Source organism: Pseudorca crassidens, chromosome 5 (genome assembly GCF_039906515.1).
Source record: "Pseudorca crassidens isolate mPseCra1 chromosome 5, mPseCra1.hap1, whole genome shotgun sequence".
NCBI lineage: Eukaryota > Metazoa > Chordata > Mammalia > Artiodactyla > Delphinidae > Pseudorca > Pseudorca crassidens.
In genome coordinates, this window is record NC_090300.1 from 18,503,197 (window position 1) to 18,523,459 (window position 20,263).

The 20,263-nt window shown below is 40.2% G+C and overlaps 1 protein-coding gene and 1 long non-coding RNA gene across 2 annotated transcripts in view; one reads left to right on the forward strand and one right to left on the reverse strand.

Moving 5' to 3' along the window:
* The first annotated feature begins 282 nt into the window (after positions 1–282).
* The window catches only part of DHX36 (DEAH-box helicase 36), a 59,203-nt gene continuing 39,222 nt past the window's right edge, over positions 283–20,263 (forward strand). Inside the window, exon 1 of the mRNA XM_067737460.1 lies at positions 283–635. Coding sequence (XP_067593561.1) covers positions 378–635 — 258 coding nt within the window. The 5' untranslated portion in view covers positions 283–377. The remainder of the gene's footprint in view (positions 636–20,263) is intronic.
* On the reverse strand, positions 3,755–6,817 carry LOC137224676 (uncharacterized). Its single transcript, XR_010943427.1, has 3 exons — positions 5,921–6,817; positions 4,701–4,875; positions 3,755–4,114 (listed from the first exon to the last, which is right to left on the reverse strand). It is a non-coding gene; the product is annotated as an uncharacterized lncRNA (long non-coding RNA).

The following is a 20,263-nucleotide window of genomic DNA, read 5'->3' on the forward strand; positions in this document are numbered from 1 at the left end:
TGCCAATCGACGTTTACAGGGCCTACTGGGAAGCAAACTCCGGATTTTACCGTGAAAAATAAAGTAAAACCCAAAACCCGTTTCCTCACATGCTGGGCGTCGGGAAAGAAAACCTGTGCGCCTCCTGCTGGCTCTGCCTCCAAAGGTACAAACGTAAACAATTGAGGGCACACCAAAGATTTCACCTGATCCAACCCGGGGAGCTCCAGGGCCTACGGCCCGTGACGTCACCGGAAACGTCTGCTTGTGACGCTCAACGTCCCTCCCTCTTGAACGCGGCGCCGGAAGCAAAACGGAAGTGGACGCGCACCCGCCTCCGGACCCGGTCGCCATTTCTAGCGGTTGCAGGTTCTCACGAGTTTTGGCCTGCTGGGACAATGAGCTATGACTACCATCAGAACTGGGGCCGCGATGGCGGGGGCCGCGATGGCGGGTCCCGCAGCTCCGGCGGGGGTTACGGAGGAAGCTATGGAGGGGGCCACGGAGGGAATCGAGGCTCCGGAGGTGGCGGCGGCGGAGGAGGGGGTGGTCGAGGCGGCCGAGGCCGACATCCCGGGCACCTGAAAGGCCGCGAAATCGGCTTGTGGTACGCGAAGAAACAAGGCCAGAAGAACAAGGAAGCGGAGAGGCAGGAGGTAATCTGAGACTCGGTAGTGGAGGGGGATGAAACCGGACAGGTTTTCTTTTCCATCCTTCGACCCCTAACTTTTTCTTTCCTTTTCGGTGTTTTAACTGGTGCATGTGCTTTGTGAAGTGCAAGTGTTGAAGCTTCCAGTAGTGGATATTAATAGCGGTGAACGTTAGCCATGCGCGTCTGACCTGAAGCAGTTGGGATTTATGCGAGTGTATACTTTGCTTAAAAGACGTGAGAACTGGGGACAAAACAAATGTTAAATTCAGGGTCCATCCGAAATTAACTTTTGGGGGGTGTCACTGTCATAGTATATCTGGCTACCCTTTCCCTTAATATAATTAATGTCACTTTAAGTTCTTTGCCTGATGAGCTGTAAAATTACGGTTTTATACATTAGACACTGGTTTGCGCGGAACAAAAACTATCAAGCGCTATTTTTGTAGATCCTTCAGAAGAGTACTCCAACTTCCACTTAGTATTAAAATAGGCACACAGGTTTTTTGTTTTTACGTTGGGCGTTGGGCTATGGAGGTTTCTGCTGATGAGCAGCTCCTCTTTGAGAAGGAAACCTAGGATCCTAGAAGTGGAAGAAATTTCAAGAGATGATTTGGCTTAGTCCCTTGTCTTCAGGTTGGTAATTGTCCATTTGATTTGTATCCTGAAGACTTGTAGTAAAGGAAACAAAGTTCCCTGAGTGGCCTGTTCTAATAATTATATATGTGATTAAACCGAAGTTTTCTTAATATAAGCTTTATAAAAGCTTTTTACTGACTTTAAAAGCATCTTTCATATTAGATACAGAGTGTAATTGAATCACCATTTAGGCTTCTGTTTTTAAATCATTCCGTTTCTTTACTTTTCTTTTATCCATGTCATTTTTGTTGAATTGGGGGGGGCGTTATCTATTTATCTTCACAACTTATATTCTTTAAATATATATATTTCTTCAATAACTAAAAATTAATTTGTTCATTGAGCAAACTTTTTTTTAAAGGGAAGCACATCTAAGTCATCTTGAAATTGGAAGAATAATTGAGTGATTAGTACAGATTAACTTCCTAAGAACTCTTTATCAAATTTTATTTACCCGTTTTTTCACACAAGGTTTTTTGCATGTTGCTATGGGGGTCTGAAGAAGTATGATATTCAGGGAGCTTACAGTTTAGTTGGAAAAAGTAAGAACTAAACAGACAAAACATTAAGTAAATCAGGAAAAACTCTTCATTATTATTTCCATCTGAAGTCGGTTGTGCAGTGGGTCATTATGAATTAAACTCTTGATTTCCACCACCTCCCCAAACCTCCATTTTAGTAAAAGTCACTACCATTTATTCACTTGCCAAGGCCAAAATGAGATTTATTTTTGATTCTTCTCTTTCATTTCAGCAAGTCTGTTTTCTCTTCCTTTTTAATATATCTCAAATTTAACTACTTATTTCCACAGTAATTACCATAGATCAAGCCACCATTTTGTTGTCTGTCCATGGCTCTTAACTGGTCTCCTATTTCTACTCCTCGTTATTAAGTCTGTCTTTTGTAGAGCCTTAGATCATCTCATTCTCTAGCTCACAATTTGAAAGCCAAGTCAGTTCCGTCTCAGTCTCATATGTTTCAGTGCATCCTAACATGTTTTCCAGGAATCTTGGCAATTTAGTTTCTACATATCAGGTTTCCCTCTATGTACTTACCTTTCTGAGCCTATGTTCCCAAGATGTAATTAAAGCTTTTGTAATCATACTTTTATTTTTGCTTTTTTATTGTAGTTCTCATATCATTCTCTAAAATGTATGTCTCCATTTTCTCTACTAAATATGATCATATTTCAGTAATTGGCTCATCCTGCCTCTTTCTTTGATCACGTTCAAGCCCTTTGTGATCGCTTCCCAGTCAGAATTTCCATAGCTTTTACTTTTTAAGTAATACCTGTGTTTACAAAGTGACTGCATTCTAAGGATGCACGCTTATTCTTTCAACAGATATGTTTTAGGATCTAATATATTTGAAACAGTATCATAGGCACTGTGTTAATAAGCTAGATATAGTACCTACCCTACAGAAATTGTGGTGTGTTAGGCACTATAGGGCGGTTAGAATACAATGTTAAAGAATTACAATAAGGAGGATGTGGGCTTATCCCCTAACTCAAATTAGGAAGAGCCTAGAAGATTTCCCAGAAGAGGTAACCCTTAAGCTGAAACATGAAAGATAGCAAAGTATGTCTGTGTTTGTGATTTGGGGGCTTGGAAAGGGATTTTTAGGACGAGGCAGCAGCATGTGCCACAACCTAGAGTTCAGGAAGACCACGTTCAAGGAACTGAGAAGGCGGTAGAGCAGTGGCTTTTACACTTTTGACCATTTCCCACAAAAAGGGATATATTTTAATTTGCAACCCAGTGCACACACGTGTGTAAGTGAACAAAAAGTTCATGAAATAATGTTTAATTACCTGTACATTGCCCTGGGGCTTTTGTTCTTGTTGTTTGTACCTTTCTGCCTTTTTTTAAAATAATGTTGGTCATGATCCTTTAATTTTACAGATCGCAGTATGAAAGCTCCTGGACTAGAAAATAACCAGGGCTTTGAAATTCTTTCCCTTAAGAACTCTGGCAAGTCATTAAAGCGTTTCAAGCAAAACATGAAATGATTGGATTTGTGTTTAAATTCACCCTAGGTAGCAGCATAAAGAATGGATTGAAAAAGAGGCAATCCTGGGACCGGGAGACCAGTTAAGTAGCTCTTGCAGTAATTAAGGTGAGAAATGACAGCTTGAATTAGGACATTGCTAGTGGAGATGGAGGGAAGCGGACAGCTTAAAGTGATTTAGGAGGTAGACTCAAAATGATTTTATCTGGAGGGAAGGGGAAGGCAGGTGTGAATGGATGACACTAATGACTATATAAAGAATTGGCTTGATGGGGCTTCCCTGGTGGCGCAGTGGTTGAGAGTCCGCCTGCCGATGCAGGGGACACGGGTTCCTGCCTCGGTCTCGGAAGATCCCACATGGCACGGAGTGGCTGGGCCCATGAGCCATGGCTGCTGAGCCTGCGCGTCCGGAGCCTGTGCTCCGCAATGAGAGAGGCCACAACAGTGAGAGGCCCGCGTACAGCCAAAAAAAAAAAAAAAAAAGAATTGGCTTGATGGAGGAAGACAATGGACTCAGCTTAAGCACACTGAGTGTGATATTATAGGGCATACAAGTGGTGATTTCAAGGAAGTTAAAGGCTGTGTGGACCTGATGCCTAGAGAAATCTAGACTGCAGGTGAACATTTGACAGTTTGTGGGCCTATGGATAGTAGTTGTAATATAGAAGTGAATGAGAAGAGGAGTGGGTGCAGGCCTGAACTCTGTAGACCATTGCTTCTCAAACCTGAATCACCTGGCATCTTGTAGCAATGTAGAACTGGGGTGGGTCCAGAGATTCAACTTTTCTCACAGGCTCCCGGATGATGTCAGTACTGCTGGTCTGCAGAGCACTCGGGCTGTACAATGTAGAACAAGAAAATTGAAAGTATGGACTGAGGAAGAGAAGCTTGAAAGAATCTAGGAAGGAACAGCCAGAGAAGAGAAAAATAAGGAGATGGATGTTGTTTTGGAATCCAGGAGTATCGTTTAGGGAGAAAAGAGTATATGAAAAAGGGAAAGTAATCAATAGTGGCAAACACTGCACTGATACCAAGTGAGGTAAGAGTTCAGAGTGTCTTGGAGTTAGCAACAGGGTGATTGGTAACCTTGATGAGAGCCCTTTTTGTGGAGTGGTGGAAGTAAAAACCAGATTACACTGGAGTGGCGAGAGAAGGAGAGAGGAAGAAATGGGGGTACCTCCAGGCAGTTCTCCTGTGAGAAGGAGGGGGAGAAGTAGGGGTGGGAGTATTCAAAACAGGATTTTTGTTTTTATTGTTTTAAAAGTGAAGAGATTTGACTGTGTTCAAGTTCACATACTGATGGTAAGGAGCCAGTGGAGAGGAAAAGTAAATATATCAGAGAAGACTAAGTTATCATGCAGTAGTAGTAGACAGCCCACAGATCTTAATGGCTTATAACAACAAAGGTTTGTTTTCTACTCACATTACTTGACCGTTGGAGTTCGCTAGAGTTCTCATGAGAATGAGGTCCATATAGCCTCCCACCCATCTGGAGCATAACTGGTTTTGGTGGCAGCAGGGAGGGATACCGTAAATCGCCCCTGATTCCTAGAAATTCCCATTCACATGGCCATTGGAAATGCACTTCTGCCTTATATCTGTGAAGAAGCAAACCAGAATATTGATGTACAGCCTAAAGACTACTAGAGAGAAAGAGATCTAGGAAAGGAAGATAAATCTTAATTGGAGATAGCCCTGAGGAGGTGGAAGGAAGGCTGCAGGGCTTAAGTGGAGAGATTAACTTTAACTAGGAAAATGTATTCCTCTTCCATTTTAACAGGAAAGAAGATAGCAAAGGATGGGTTCTGATACAGGTGGGTTTGGGTTTGGTGGCAAGCGATTGAGGACTTTTCCTTTGGGTTTTGTTTTCTTTATGAAATATCGTGTGTAAAATGTCAAGGGTGAACGGGAAAGTGGTATCGGTGTGTTACAGAGAATGGAGAAAGTTTGAAGCAGTTACAGATAATTAGAAGCTGATGAGAAAGACAATTCGCTGGATGTAATTGAGGGTCTCCTTTGCTAGGAATTTCCAGTTAGAAGCATAAAGAATATTTGAAGATGTCCAAAAGGGGGGAAAATAATAAAAAAATCAAATGCCTTGATAAAATAAAAGTCGTGAACCATAAAATGTGTGTCTGAGATTCTGAGATTCTTCAGGCAGGGGATGAGGTAAAGTGAAGGATGATGGAACTGGAAGAAGGTTAGGAGGGAGGTAACCTACAGAGAATCAGGCTAGATCCAGGTTTGGAATTTCAGCATTCCTAAATTCACTGCCCACAGCCTTTGGGGGCTCATTGTGCAGAGAACCACGTTGAAAATATTTTTTTTTAAAGTGTATATTATGTTTTTATTAAAAAGTATAAAATTTTCAGGGGCTGTTGCAGTTTTCAGTCATCCCACCTTTTTCTGGATATCTAAAATTCATTTAACAAGGTGAGGAGGAGAACTTTGTTCTGCTAGTAGAGGTAAAAGCTTCAAAATGTGAAGTTCTCTTTGGTTGAAGAAATGCTTTAGTGTGAATGAGTTTCATTGGGAAAGCAATCAGTCTTAAATTACTTAATCTTTGCCATTTTGAAGGTGAATGAAAGAAACTATGGCTATGAACCCTTGAGGTGTTTGGAAGGGGTGTAAAAATTAAGGAACCTGTGCTTAAGGATGACTTTATGTCCTGGGGCTTCCTTTTCGGTGGAGGCTTTCATCAAAGTATTGGTGAGGATTCTTAAATTTCTAAGGGCCAAGAAAAAACACAGTAATCAATAACTATCTTATGTAAGTACACAGAGCAGTAAATGTTAATACGTACTGAAGACCTACAGAATTTAAAGCGTAGGGCAAAAGTGTTTTAATAATGATCCTCTGTGTTGGGGGTCCCCAAGACCACCCTCAGGTCTGAAATTTACTGGAAGCAGTCACAAATCTCTGAAAAGCTGGTGTACTCACAGTAGCTGTTCTTAACAGCAAATTATTACAGATTAAAATTGGCAGAGGTAAAGGTGCATACGGTAGAGTCCAGGAGAAACCAGGTGCAAGCTTCCAGTCCTAATAGAGAAGGCATATTCTATACTACGGAGAAAAGATACATTAGTCTAATTTATTAACCATTTTAAAAAGATTTCTATGTAGTACAATTATTAAAAAGCAAAAAAATTTGGACTTTATTTTTTGAATTTTTCAATTTTATTTTTTATACAGCAGATTCTTATTAGTTACCTGTTTTATACATATTAGTGTATATATGTCAATCCCAATCTCCCAATTCACCCCATCACCACCACCACCCCTGCCACTTTCCCCCCTTGGTGTCTGTGCGTTTGTTCTCCACATCTGTGTCTCTATTTCTGCCCTGCAAACTGGTTCATCTGTACCGTTTTTCTAGGTTCCACATATATGCGTTAATATACGATATTTGGTTTTCTCTTTCTTTTACTTTTTTTTTTAAACATCTTTATTGGAGTATAATTGCTTTACAATGCTGTGTTAGTTTCTGATTTATAACATAGTGAATCGGCTATACATTTATATATATATCCCCATATCTTCTCCCTCTGGCGTCTCCCTCCCACCCTCCCTATCCCACCCCTCTAGGTGGTCACAAAGCACCCAGCTAGCTGATCTCTCTGTGCTGTGCGGCTGCTTCCCACTAGCTAGCTATTTTACATTTGGTACTATATATAAGTCCATGCCACTCTCTCACTTCATCCCAGCTTACCCTTCCCCCTCCCCATGTCCTCAAGTCCATTGTGTACATCTGCGTCTTTATTCCTGTCCTGTCCCTAGGTTCTTCAGAACCATTTTTTTTCTTTAGATTCCGTATGTATGTGTTAGCATACGGTATTTGTTTTTCTCTTTCTGACTTACTTCACTCTGTATGACAGATTCTAGGTCCATCCACCTCACTACAAATAACTCAGTTTCGTTTCTTTTTATGTCTGAGTAATATTCTATCGTATATAGGTGCCACATCTTCTTTATCCATTCATCTGTCTGTGGACGTTTAGATTGCTTCCATGTCCTGGCTATTGTAAACAGAGCTGCAGTGAACATTGTGGTACATGACTTTTTGAATTATGGTTTTCTCAGGGTATATGCCCAGTAGTGGGATTGCTGGGTCGTATGGTAGTTCTAGTTTTAGTTTTTTAAGGAACCTCCATACTGTTCTCCATAGTGGCTGTATCAATGTACATTCCCACCAACAGTGCAAGAGGGTTCCCTTTTCTCTACACCCTCTCCAGCATTTATTGTTTGTAGTTTTTTGATGATGGCCATTCTGACTGGTGTGAGGTGATATCTCATTATAGTTTTGATTTGCATTTCTCTAATAATTAATGATGTTGAGCATTCTTCCGTATGTTTGTTGGCGATCTGTGTATCTTCATTGGAGAAATGTCTGTTTAGGTGTTCTGCCCATTTTTGAATTGGGTTGTTTCTTTTTTTGTTATTGAGCTGCATGAGCTGTTTGTAAATTTTGGAGATTAATCCTTTGGCAGTTGCTTCATTTGCAAATATTTTCTCCCATTCTGCAGGTTGTCTTTACGTCTTGTTTATGGTTTCCTTTGCTGTGCAAAAGCTTTTAAGTTTCATTAGGTCCCATTTCTTTATTTTTGTTTTTATTTCCAGTTTTCTAGGAGGTGGGTCAAAAAGGATCTTGCTGTGATTTATGTCAGAGTATTCTGCCTATGTTTTCCTCTAAGAGTTTGATAGTGTCTGGCCTTGCATTTAGGTCTTTAATCCATTTTGAGTTTATTTTTGTGTATGGTGTTAGGGAGTTTTCTAATTTCATTCTTTTACATGTAGCTGTCCAGTTTTCCCAGCACCACTTATTGAAGAGGCTGTATATCTTCATTGTATATGCTTGCCTCCTTTATCAAAAATAAGGTGACCATATGTGTGTGGGTTTAATCTCTGGGCTTTCTGTCCTGTTCCATTGATCTGTATTTCTGTTTTTGTGCCAGTACCATACTGTCTTGATTACTGTAGCTTTGTAGTATAATCTGAAGTCAGGGAGCCTGATTCCTCCAGCTCCGTTTTTCTTTCTCAAGATTGCTTTGGCTATTTGGGGTCTTTTGTGTTTCCATACAAATTGTGAAATATTTGTTCTAGTTCTGTGAAAAATGCCATTGTTAGTTTGATAGGGATTGCATTGAATCTGTAGATTGCTTTGGGTAGTATAGTCATTATCACAATGTTTATTCTTCCAGTCAAAGAACACGGTATATCTCTCTATCTGTATTTAATTTCTTTTGTCAGTGTCTTATAGTTTTCTTCATATAGGTCTTTTGTCTCCTTAGGTAGGTTTATTCCTAGGTATTTTATTCTTTTTGTTGCAATGGTAAATGGGAGTGTTCCCTTAATTTCACTTTCAGATTTTTCATCATTAGTGCATAGGAACACAAGAGATTTCTGTGCATTAATTTTGTATCCTGCTGCTTTACCAAATTCATTGATTAGCTCTAGTAGTTTCCTGGTAGCATCTTTGAGTTCTCTATGTATAGTATCATGTCATCTGCAAAGAGTGACAGCTTTACTTCTTCTTTTCCGATTTGGATTCCTTTTATTTCTTCTTCTTCTCTGATTGCTGTGGCTAAAACTTCCAAAACTATGTTGAACAATAGTGGTGAGAGTGGGCAATGTTGTCTGGTTCCTGTTCTTAGTGGAAATGGTTTCAGTTTTTCACCATTGAGGACGATGTTGGCTATGGATTTGTCATGCATGACCTTTATTATGTTGAGGTAAGTTCCCTCTGTGCCTACTTTCTAGAGGGTTTTTTATCATAAATCGGTGTTGAATTTTGTCGAAAGCTTTTTCTGCATCTATTGAGATGATCATATGGTTTTTATTCTTCAGTTTGTTAATGTGGTGTATCACATTGATGGATTTGCGTATATTGAAGAATCCTTGCATTCCTGGGATAAACCCCACTTGATCATGGTGTATGATCCTTTTAATGTGCTGTTGGATTCTGTTTACTAGTATTTTGTTGAGGATTTTTGCATCAATGTTCATTGGTGATATTGGCCTGTAGTTTTCTTTCTTTGTGACATTTTTGTCTGGTTTTGGTATCAGGGTGATGGTGGCTTTGTAGGATGAGTTTGGGAGTGTTCCTCCCTCTGCTGTAGTTTGGAAGAGTTTGAGAAGGATAGGTGTTAGCTCTTCTCTAAATGTTTGATAGAATTCACTTGTGAAGCCATCTGGTCCTGGGCCTTTGTTGGAAGATTTTTAATCACAGTCTCAATTTCAGTGCTTGGGATTGGTCTTTTTATATTTTCTGTTTCTTCGTGGTTCAGTCTTGGAAGGTTGTGTCTTTCTAAGAATTTGTCCATTTCTTCCAGGTTGTCCATTTTATTGGCATAGAGTTGCTTGTAGTAATCTCTCATGATTCTTTGTATTTCTGCAGTGTCAGTTGTTACTTTTCCTTTTTCATTTCTAATTCTGTTGATTTGAGTCTTCTCCCTTTTTTTCGTGATGAGTCTGGTTAATGGTTTATCAGTTGTGTTTATCTTCTCAAAGAAGCAGCTTTTAGTTTTATTGATCTTTGCTATTGTTTCCTTCATTTCTTTTTCATTTATTTCTGATCTAATCTTTATGATTTCTTTCCTTCTGCTGACTTTGGGGGTTTTTTGTTCTTTTTTCTCTAATTGCTTTAGGTGTAAGTTAGGTAGTTTATATAAATAGAGATGTTTCTTGTTTCTTAAGGTTGGATTGTATTGCTGTAAACTTCCCTCTTAGAACTGCTTTTGCTGCATCCCGTAGATTTTGGGTCATTGTGGGTTTCATTGTTTTTTTTTTTTTTTTTAACATCTTTATTGGGGTATAATTGCTTTACAATGGGGTGTTAGTTTCTGCTTTATAGCAAAGTGAATCAGTTATACATAAACATATGTTCCCATATGTCTTCCCTCTTGCGTCTCCATCCCTCCCACCCTCCCTATCCCACCCCTCCAGGCTGTCACAAAGCACCGAGCCAATATCCCTGTGCCATGTGGCTGCTTCCCACTAGCTATCTACCTTACTACGTTTGTTAGTGTGTATATGTCCATGACTCTCTCTCGCCCTGTCACAGCTCACCCTTCCCCCTCCCCATAACCTCAAGTCCGTTCTCTAGGAGGTCTGCGTCTTTATTCCTGCCTTACCCCTAGGTTCTTCATGACATTTTTTTTCTTAAATTCCATATATATGTGTTAGCATACGGTATTTGTCTTTCTCTTTCTGACTTACTTCACTCTGTATGACAGACTCTAGGTCTATCCACCTCATTACAAATAGCTCAATTTCGTTTCTTTTTATGGCTGAGTAATATTCCATTGTATATATGTGCCACATCTTCTTTATCCATTCATCCGATGATGGGCACTTAGGTTGTTTCCATCTCCGGGCTATTGTAAATAGAGCTGCAATGAACATTTTGGTACATGACTCTTTTTGAATTATGGTTTTCTCAGGGTATATGCCCAGTAGTGGGATTGCTGGGTCATATGGTAGTTCTATTTGTAGTTTTTTAAGGAACCTCCATACTGTTCTCCATAGTGGCTGAACCAATTCACATTCCCACCAGCAGTGCAAGAGTGTTCCCTTTTCTCCACACCCTCTCCAGCATTTATTGTTTCTAGATTTTTTGATTATGGCCATTCTGACTGGTGTGAGATGATATCTCATTGTAGTTTTGTTTTGCATTTCTCTAATGATTAATGATGTTGAGCATTCTTTCATGTGTTTGTTGGCAGTCTGTATATCTTCTTTGGAGAAATGTCTATTTAGGTCTTCTGCTCATTTTTGGATTGGGTTGTTTGTTTTTTTGTTATTGAGCTGCATGAGCTGCTTGTAAATTTTGGAGATTAATCCTTTGTCAGTTGCTTCATTTGCAAATAATTTCTCCCATTCTGAGGGTTGTGTTTTGGTCTTGTTTATGGTTTCCTTTGCTGTGCAAAAACTTTGAAGTTTCATTAGGTTCCATTTGTTTATTTTTGTTTTTATTTCCATTACTCTAGGAGGTGGGTCAGAAAGGATCTTGCTGTGATTTATGTCATAGAGTGTTCTGCTTATGTTTTCCTCTAAGAGTTTGATAGTGTCTGACCTTACATTTAGGTCTTTAATCCATTTTAAGCTTATTTTTGTGTATGGTGTTAGGGAGTGATCTAATCTCATACTTTTAAAAGTACCTGTCCAGTTTTACCAGCACCACTTATTGAAGAGGCTGTCCTTTCTCCATTGTACATTCCTGGCACCTTTATCAAAGATAAGGTGTCCATATGTGCGTGGGTTTATCTCTGGGCTTTCCATCCTGTTCCATTGATCTATCTTTCTGTTTTTGTGCCAGTACCATACCGTCTTGATAACTGTAGCTTTGTAGTATAGTGTGAAGTGAGGGAGCCTGATTCCTCCAGTTCCTTTCTTTGTTCTCAAGATTGCTTTGGCTATTCGGGGTCTTTTGTGTTTCCATACAAATTGCAAAATTTTTTGTTCTAGTTCTGTGAAAAATGCCAGTGGTAGTTTGATAGGGATTGCATTGAATCTATAGATTGCTTTGGGTAGTAGAGTCATTTTCACAATGTTGATTCTTCCAATCCAAGAACATGGTATATCTCTCCATCTATTTGTATCATCTTTAATTTCTTTCATCAGTGTCTTATAATTTTCTGCATACAGGTCTTTTGTCTTCTTAGGTAGGTTTATTCCTAGATATTTTATTCTTTTTGTTGCAGTGGTAAATGGGAGTGTTTTCTTGATTTCACTTTCAGATTTTTCATCATTAGTATATAGGAATGCCAGAGATTTCTGTGCATTAATTTTGTATCCTGCCACTTTACCAAATTCATTGATTAGCTCTAGTAGTTTTCTGGTAGCATCTTTAGGATTCTCTATGTATAGGATCATGTCATCTGCAAACAGTGACAGCTTTACTTCTTCTTTTCCGATTTGGATTCCTTTTATTTCCTTTTCTTCTCTGATTGCTGTGGCTAAAACTTCCAAAACTATGTTGAATAAGAGTGGTGAGAGTGGGCAACCTTGTCTTGTTCCTGATCTTAGTGGAAATGCTTTCAGTTTTTCACCATTGAGGATGATGTTTGCTGTGGGCTTGTCATATATGGCCTTTATTATGTTGAGGAAAGTTCCCTCTATGCCTACTTTCTGCAGGGTTTTTATCATAAATGCGTATTGAATTTTGTCAAAAGCTTTCTCTGCATCTATTGAGATGATCATATGGTTTTTCTCCTTCAATTTGTTAATATGGTTTATCACATTGATAGATTTGCGTATATTGAAGAATCCTTGCATTCCTGGAATAAACCCCACTTGATCATGGTGTATGATCCGTTTAATGTGCTGTTGGATTCTGTTTGCTAGTATTTTGTTGAGGATTTTTGCATCAGTGTACATCAGTGATATTGGCCTGTAGTTTTCTTTCTTTGTGACATCCTTGTCTGGTTTTGATATCAAGGTGATGGTGGCCTTGTAGAAGGAGTTTGGGAGTGTTCCTCCCTCTGCTATATTTTGGAAGAGTTTGAGAAGGATAGGTGTTAGCTCTTCTCTAAATGTTTGATAGAATTCGCCTGTGAAGACATCTGGTCCTGGGCTTTTGTTTGTTGGAAGATTTTTAATCACAGTTTCAATTTCAGTGCTTGTGATTGGTCTGTTCATATTTTCTGTTTCTTCCTGATTCAGTCTTGGCAGGTTGTGCATTTCTAAGAATTTGTCCATTTCTTCCAGATTGTCCATTTTATTGGCATAGAGTTGCTTGTAGTAATCTCATGATCTTTTTTATTTCTGCAGTGTCAGTTGTTACCTCTCCTTTTTCATTTCTAATTCTATTGATTTGAGTCTTCTCCCTTTTTTTCTTGATGAGTCTGGCTAATGGTTTATCTATTTTGTTTATCTTCTCAAAGAACCAGCTTTTAGTTTTATTGATCTTTGCTATCGTTTCCTTCATTTCTTTTTCATTTATTTCTGATCTGATATTTATGATTTCTTTCCTTCTGCTAGCTTTGGGGTTTTTTTGTTCTTCTTTCTCTAATTGCTTGAGGTGCAAGGTTAGGTTGTTTATTCGAGATGTTTCCTGCTTCTTAAGGTGGGCTTGTATTGCTATAAACTTCCCTCTTAGAACTGCTTTTGCTGCATCCCACAGGTTTTGGGTTGTTGTGTCTCCATTGTCATTTGTTTCTAGGTATTTTTTGATTTCCTCTTTGATTTCTTCAGTGATCACTTCATTATTAAGTAGTGTATTGTTTAGCCTCCATGTGTTTGTATTTTTTACAGATCTTTTCCTGTAATTGATATCTAGTCTCATGGTGTTGTGGTGGGAAAAGATACTTGATACAATTTCAATTTTCTTAAATTTACCAAGGCTTGATTTGTGACCCAAGATATGATCTATCCTGGAGAATGTTCCATGAGCACTTGAGAAAAATGTGTATTCTGTTGTTTTTGGATGGAGTGTCCTATAAATATCAATTAAGTCCATCTTGTTTAATGTATCATTTAAAGCTTGTGTTTCCTTATTTATTTTCATTTTGGATGATCTGTCCATGGGTGAAAGTGGGGTGTTTAAGTCCCCTACTATGAATGTGTTACTGTCGATTTCCCCTTTTATGGCTGTTAGTATTTGCCTTATGTATTGAGGTGCTCCTATGTTGGGTGCATAAATATTTACAATTCTTATATCTTCTTCTTGGATCGATCCCTTGATCGTCATGTAGTGTCCTTTTTTGTCTCTTTTAATAGTCCTTATTTTAAAGTCTATTTTGTCTGATATGAGAATTGCTACTCCAGCTTTCTTTTGGTTTCCATTTGCATGGAATATCTTTTTCCATCCCCTTACTTTCAGTCTGTATGTGTGTCTAGGTCTGAAGTGGGTCTCTTGTAGACAGCATATATAAGGGTCTTGTTTTTGTATCCATTCAGCTAATCTGTGTCTTTTGGTGGGAGCATTTAGTCCATTTACATTTAAGGTAAGTATTGATATGTATGTTCCTATTCCCATTTTCTAAATTGTTTTGGGTTCGTTATTATAGGTCTTTTCCTTCTCTTGTGTTTCTTGCCTAGAGAAGATCCTTTAGCATTTGTTGTAAAGCTGGTTTGGTGGTGCTGAACTCACTCAGCTTTTGCTTGTCTGTAAAGGTTTTAATTTCTCCATCAAATCTGAGTGAGATCCTTGCTGGGTAGAGTAGTCTTGGCTTCAGGTTTTTCTCCTTCATCACTTTCAGTATGTCCGGCCAGTCCCTTTTGGCTTGCAGAGTTTCTGCTGAAAGATCAGCTGTTAACCTTATGGGGATTCCCTTATGTGTTATTTGTTGTTTTTCTCTTGCTGCTTTTAATATGCTTTCTTTGTATTTAATTTTTGACAGTTTGATTAATATGTGTCTTGGCGTATTTCTCCTTGTATTTATCCTGTATGGGACTTTCTGTGCTTCCTGGACTTGATTAACTATTTCCTTTCCCATATTAGGGAGGTTTTCAACTATAATCTTTTCAAATATTTTCTCAGTCCCTTTCTTTTTCTCTTCTTCTTCTGGAACCCCTATAATTCGAATGTTGATGTGTTTAATGTTGTCCCAGAGGTCTCTGAGACTGTCCTCAGTTGTTTTCATTCTTTTTTCTTTATTCTGCTCTGCAGTAGTTATTTCCACTATTTTATCTTCCAGGTCACTTATCCGTTCTTCTGCCTCAGTTATTCTGCTATTGATCCCATCTAGAGTACTTTTAATTTCATTTATTGTGTTGTTCATCATTGCTTGTTTCATCTTTATTTCTTCTAGGTCCTTGTTAACTGTTTCTTGCATTTTGTCCATTCTATTTCCAAGATTTCGGATTATCCTTACTATCATTATTCTGAATTCTTTTTCAGGTAGACTGGCTATTTCCTCTTCATTTGTTAGGTCTGGTACATTTTTATCTTGCTCTTTTATCTGCTGTGTGTTTTTCTGTCTTCTCATTTTGCTTATCTTACTGTGCTTGGGGTCTCCTTTTTGCAGACTGCAGGTTCGTAGTTCCCGCTGTTTTAGATGTCTGTCTCCAGTGGCTAAGGTTGGTTCAGTGGGTTGTGTAGGCTTCCTGGTGGAGGGGACTAGTGCCTGTGTTGTGGTGGATGAGGCTGGATCTTGTCTCTCTAGTGGGCAGGTTCACGTCTGGTGGTTTGTTTTGGGGTGTCTGTGGCCTTATTATGATTTTAGGCAGCCTCTCTGCTAATGGGTGGGGTTGTGTTCCTGTTTTGCTAGTTGTTTGCCATAGGTTGTCCAGCACTGTGGCTTGCTGGTCGTTGAGTGAAGCTGGGTGCTGGTGTTAAGATGGAGGTCTGGGAGATTTTCGCCGTTTGCTATTATGTGGAGCTGGGAGGTCTCTTGTTGACCAGTGTCCTGAAGTTGGCTCTCCTACCTCAGAGGCACAGCAGTGACTCCTGGCTGCAGCACCAAGAGCCTTTCATCCACACGGCTCAGAATAAAAGGGAGAAAAAGTAGAGGGAATTAGTAGAAGTATGAGGAAAGAAAGAAGGGAAGGAAGGAAGGAAGAAAGAAAGAAAGAAGCAAAGAAGGAAAGAAAGGAGGGAGGGAGGAAGGAAGGAAGGAGGGAAAGAAAGAAGATACAGTAAAAATAAAATAAAGTATAATAAAGTTATTGAATTAAAAAATTCTTATTTAGAAAAAAAAAAGGGACGGATAGAACCTTAGGACAAATGTTGGAAGCAAAGCTATACTGACAAAAGCTTACACAGAAGCATACACATACACCCTCACTAAAAGAGGTGAAGGGGGAAAAATAATAAATCTTGCTGTCAGAGACCACCTCCTCAATTTGGGATGATTCGTTGTCTAAAGGAGGGAAGGAAGGAAGGAAAGAAAGAAAGAAAGAACGAAGGTAAAGTATAGTAACGTTATTAAAATTGATTATTAAGAAAAAAATTAAAAAAAAAACCATGGATGAATAGAACCCTAGGACAAATGGTGGAAGCAAGAGTATACAGACAAGATCTCACACAGAAGCATACACATACACATTCACAAAAAGAGAAATAGGGAAAAAAATCATAGATCTTGCTCCTAAAGTCCACTTCCTTAATTTGGGATGATTGGTTGTCTATTCAGGTATTCCACAGATGCAGGGTATATCAAGTTGATTGTGGAGCTTTAATCCGCTGCTTCTGAGGCTGCTGGGAGAGACTTCCCTTTCTCTTCTTTGTTCTCACAGCTCACAGGGGCTCAGCTTTGGATTTGGCCCTGCCTCTGCGTGTAGTTCGCTGGAGGGCGTCTGTTTTTTGCTCAGACAGGATGGGGTTAAAGGAGCCGCTGATTCGGGGGCTCTGGCGTACTGAGGCCGGCGGGGAGGGAGGGGCATGGAGTGCGGGACGTGACTTTGCACCAGCCTGAGGCCCGCCGTGCCGTGCGTTCTCCCGGGGAAGTTGTCCCTGGATCCCGGGAACCTGGCAGTGGCGGGCTGCATAGGCTCCGCGGAAGAGGGGTGTGGAGAGTGACCTGTGCTCGCACACAGGCCCCTTGGTGGCGGCAGCAGCAGCCTTAACGTCTCCCGCCCGCCTCTGGGGTCCGCGCTTTTAGCCGCGGCTCGCGCCCGTCTCTGGGGTCCGCGCTTTTAGCCGCGGCTCGTGCCCGTCTCTGGGGTTTGCGCTTTTAGCCGCGGCTCGTGCCCGTCTCTGGAGTTCCTTTAAGCAGCGTTCTTAAACCCCTCTCCTCACGCACCAGGAAACAAAGAGGGAAGAAAAAGTTTCTTGCCTCTTCGGCAGGTGCAGACTTTTCCCCGGACTCCCTCCCGGCTAGCCGTGGTGCACCAACCCCTTCAGGCTATGTTCAAGCCGCCAACCCCAGTCTTCTCCCTGCGCTCCGTCCAAAACCGAAACCCGAGCCTCAGAGCCTTAGAGCCTCAGCTCGCAGCCCCGCCCGCCTCGGCGGGTGAGCAGACAAGCCTCTTGGGCTGGTGAGTGCCAGTCGGCACCGATCTTCTGTGCGGGAATCTCCCCGCTTTGCCCTCCGCACCCGTTGCTATGCACTCCTCCGCAGCTTCGAAGCTCCCCCCCCCCCCCCCGCCTCCCACAGTCTCCGCCCGCGAAGGGGCTTCCTAGTGTGTGGAAACTTTTCCTCCTTCACAGCTCCCTCCTACTGGTGCAGGTGCCGTCCCTATTCTTTTGTCTCTGTTTTTTCTTTCTTTTTTTTTTTCTTCTTTTGCCCTACCCAGGTACGTGGGGAGTTTCTTGCCTTTTGGGAGGTCTGAGGTCTTCTGCCAGCCTTCAGTAGGTGTTCTGTAGGAGTTGTTCCACGTGTAGATGTATTTCTGGTGTATCTGTGGGGAGGAAGGTGATCTCCGCGTCTTACTCTTCCGCCATCTTCAAGGTCCCCAATGCTGGGTCGTTGTGTTTTCATTGTCATTTGTTTGTAGGTATTTTTTGATTTCCTCCTTGATTTCTTCAGTGATTTCTTGGTTGTTAAGTAGTGTATTGTTTACTCTCCATGTGTTTGTATTTTTTACAGATTTTTTCCTGTAATTGATATCTAGTCTCATAGCATTGTGGTCAGAAAAAATACTTGATACGATTTCATTTTTCTAAATTTACCGAGGCTTGATTTGTGACCCAAGATTTGATCTATCCTGGAGAATGTTCCATGAGCACTTGAGAAGAAAGTGTATTCTGTTGTTTTTTGGATAGAATGTCTGTTGAAAGTCTATTCTGTTGTTTATTTTGGATGGAATGTCCTATGCATATCAATTAAGTCCATCTTGTTTAATGTATCATCTTGTTTAATGTATCACTTAAAGCTTGTGTTTCCTTATTTATTTTCATTTTGGATGATCTGTCCATTAGTAAAGTCCCCTTCTGTGATTGTGTTACTGTCGATTTCTCCTTTTATATCTGTTAGCATTTGCCTTATGTATTGAGGTGCTCCTATGTTGGGTGCATAAATATTTACAATTGTTATATTTTCTTCTTGGATTGATCCCTTAATCATTATGTAGTGTCCTTCTTTGTCTCTTGCAATAGTCTTTATTTTAAAGTCTATTTTGTCTGATACGAGAACTGCTACTCCAGCTTTCTTTTGATTCCCATTTGCATGGAAAATGTTTTTCCATCCCCTCACTTTCAGTCTGTATGTCGCTGTATGTCGCTAGGTCTGAAGTGGGTCTCTTGTAGACAGCATATATACAGGTCTTGTTTTTGTATCCATTCAGCCAGTCTGTGTCTTTTGGTTGGAGCGTTTAATCCATTTACATTTAAGGTAATTATCGGCATGTATGTTCCTATTACCATTTTCTTAATTGTTTTGGGTTTCTTATTGTAGGTCTTTTCCTTCTCCTGTGTTTCCTGCCTCGAGAAGTTCCTCTAGCATTTTTTGTGGAGCTGGTTTGGTGGTGCTGAATTCTCTTAGCTTGTCTGTAAAGGTTTTAATTTCTCTGTAGAATCTGAATGAGATACTTGCTGGGTAGAGAAATCTTGGTTGTAGGTTTTTCCCTTTCATCACTTTAAATATGTCCTGCCACTCCCTTCTGGCCTGCAGAGTTTCTGTTGAAATAATCAGCTGTTAACCTTATGGGGATTCCCTTGTATGTTATTTTTTGCTTTTCTCTTGCTGCTTTTAATATTTTTTCTTTGAATTTAATTTTTGATAGTTTGATTAATATGTGTCTTGGCATGTTTCTCCTTGGATTTATCCTGTGTAGGACTCTCTGTGCTTCCTGGACTTGATTGTCTATTTCCTTTCCCATATTAAGGAAGTTTTCAACTATAATCTCTTCAAATATTTTCTCAGTCCCTTTCTTTTTCTCTTCTTCTTCTGGGACCCATATAATTCAAATGTTGGTGAGTTTAATGTTGTCCCAGAGGTCTCTGAGACTGTCCTCAGTTCTTTTCATTCTTTTTTCTTTATTCTGCTCTGCAGTAGTTATTTCCACCATTTTATCTTCCAGGTAACTTATCCATTTTTCTGCCTCAGTTATTCTACTGTGGATTCCTTCTAGAGAATTTTTAATTTCATTTATTGTGTTCGTTTGTTTGGGCTTTAGTTCTTCCGGGTCCTTGTTAAACGTTTCTTGTATTTTCTTTGCTCTATTGCCAAGATTTTGTATCATCTTTACTCTCATTACTCTGAACTCTTTTTCAGGTAGACTATTTCCTCTTCATTTTTTTGGTCTGGTGGGTTTTTACCTTGCTCCTTCATCTGCTGTGTGTTTCTCTGTCTTCTTGTTTTGCTTAACTTACTGTGTTTGGGGTCTCCTATTCGCAGGCTGCAGGTTCATAGTTCCCATTGTTTTTGGTGTCTGTCCCCAGTGACTAAGGGTGGTTCAGTGGGTTGTGTAGGCTTCCTGGTGGAGGTGCCTAGTGCCTGTGTTCTGGTGAATGAGGCTGGATCTTGTCTTTCTGGTGGCAGGTCCATGTACGGTGGTGTGTTTTGGGGTGTCTGTTACCTCTTTATGATTTTAGGCAGTCTCTCTGCCAATGGGTGGGTTTGTGTTCCTGTCTTGCTAGATGTTTGGCATAGGGTGTCCAGCACTGTAGCTTGCTGGTCGTTGGGTGGAGCTGGGTCTTAAGAGTTGAGATGGAGATCTCTGGGAGAGCTTTTGCTGTTTGATATTACGTGAAGCTGGGAGGTCTCTAGTGGACCAGTGTCTTGAACTTGGCTCTCCCACCTCAGGCACAGGCCTCACACCTGGCTGGAGCACCAAAACCCTGTCAGCCACACGGGTGTTGAAAAAAAGTCTTTTTGTATCATATTGATCTGTTTTTCTCTTTGTGACTTACAATTTTGGACTTTTGTGTCTGTCAGTAAATCGGTTTTGCTGCAGTTTGTAATTTCCTAATGCTTTCTTATCAGCTGGAGTTTTGCTGTATTGGACTTTTTAAGTGTATGAGCATAATGATGCTTTTAGTAAATCCTTTAATAATTTATCAGGAGAAGTCTTATGGAATTCCCTGGAGATCTCGGTGTATTCTTTTTGTGTGTGTTTTACTTCTTTAAAGAGAAAAATGGTTTAACACAAAAGTTATATATGCTC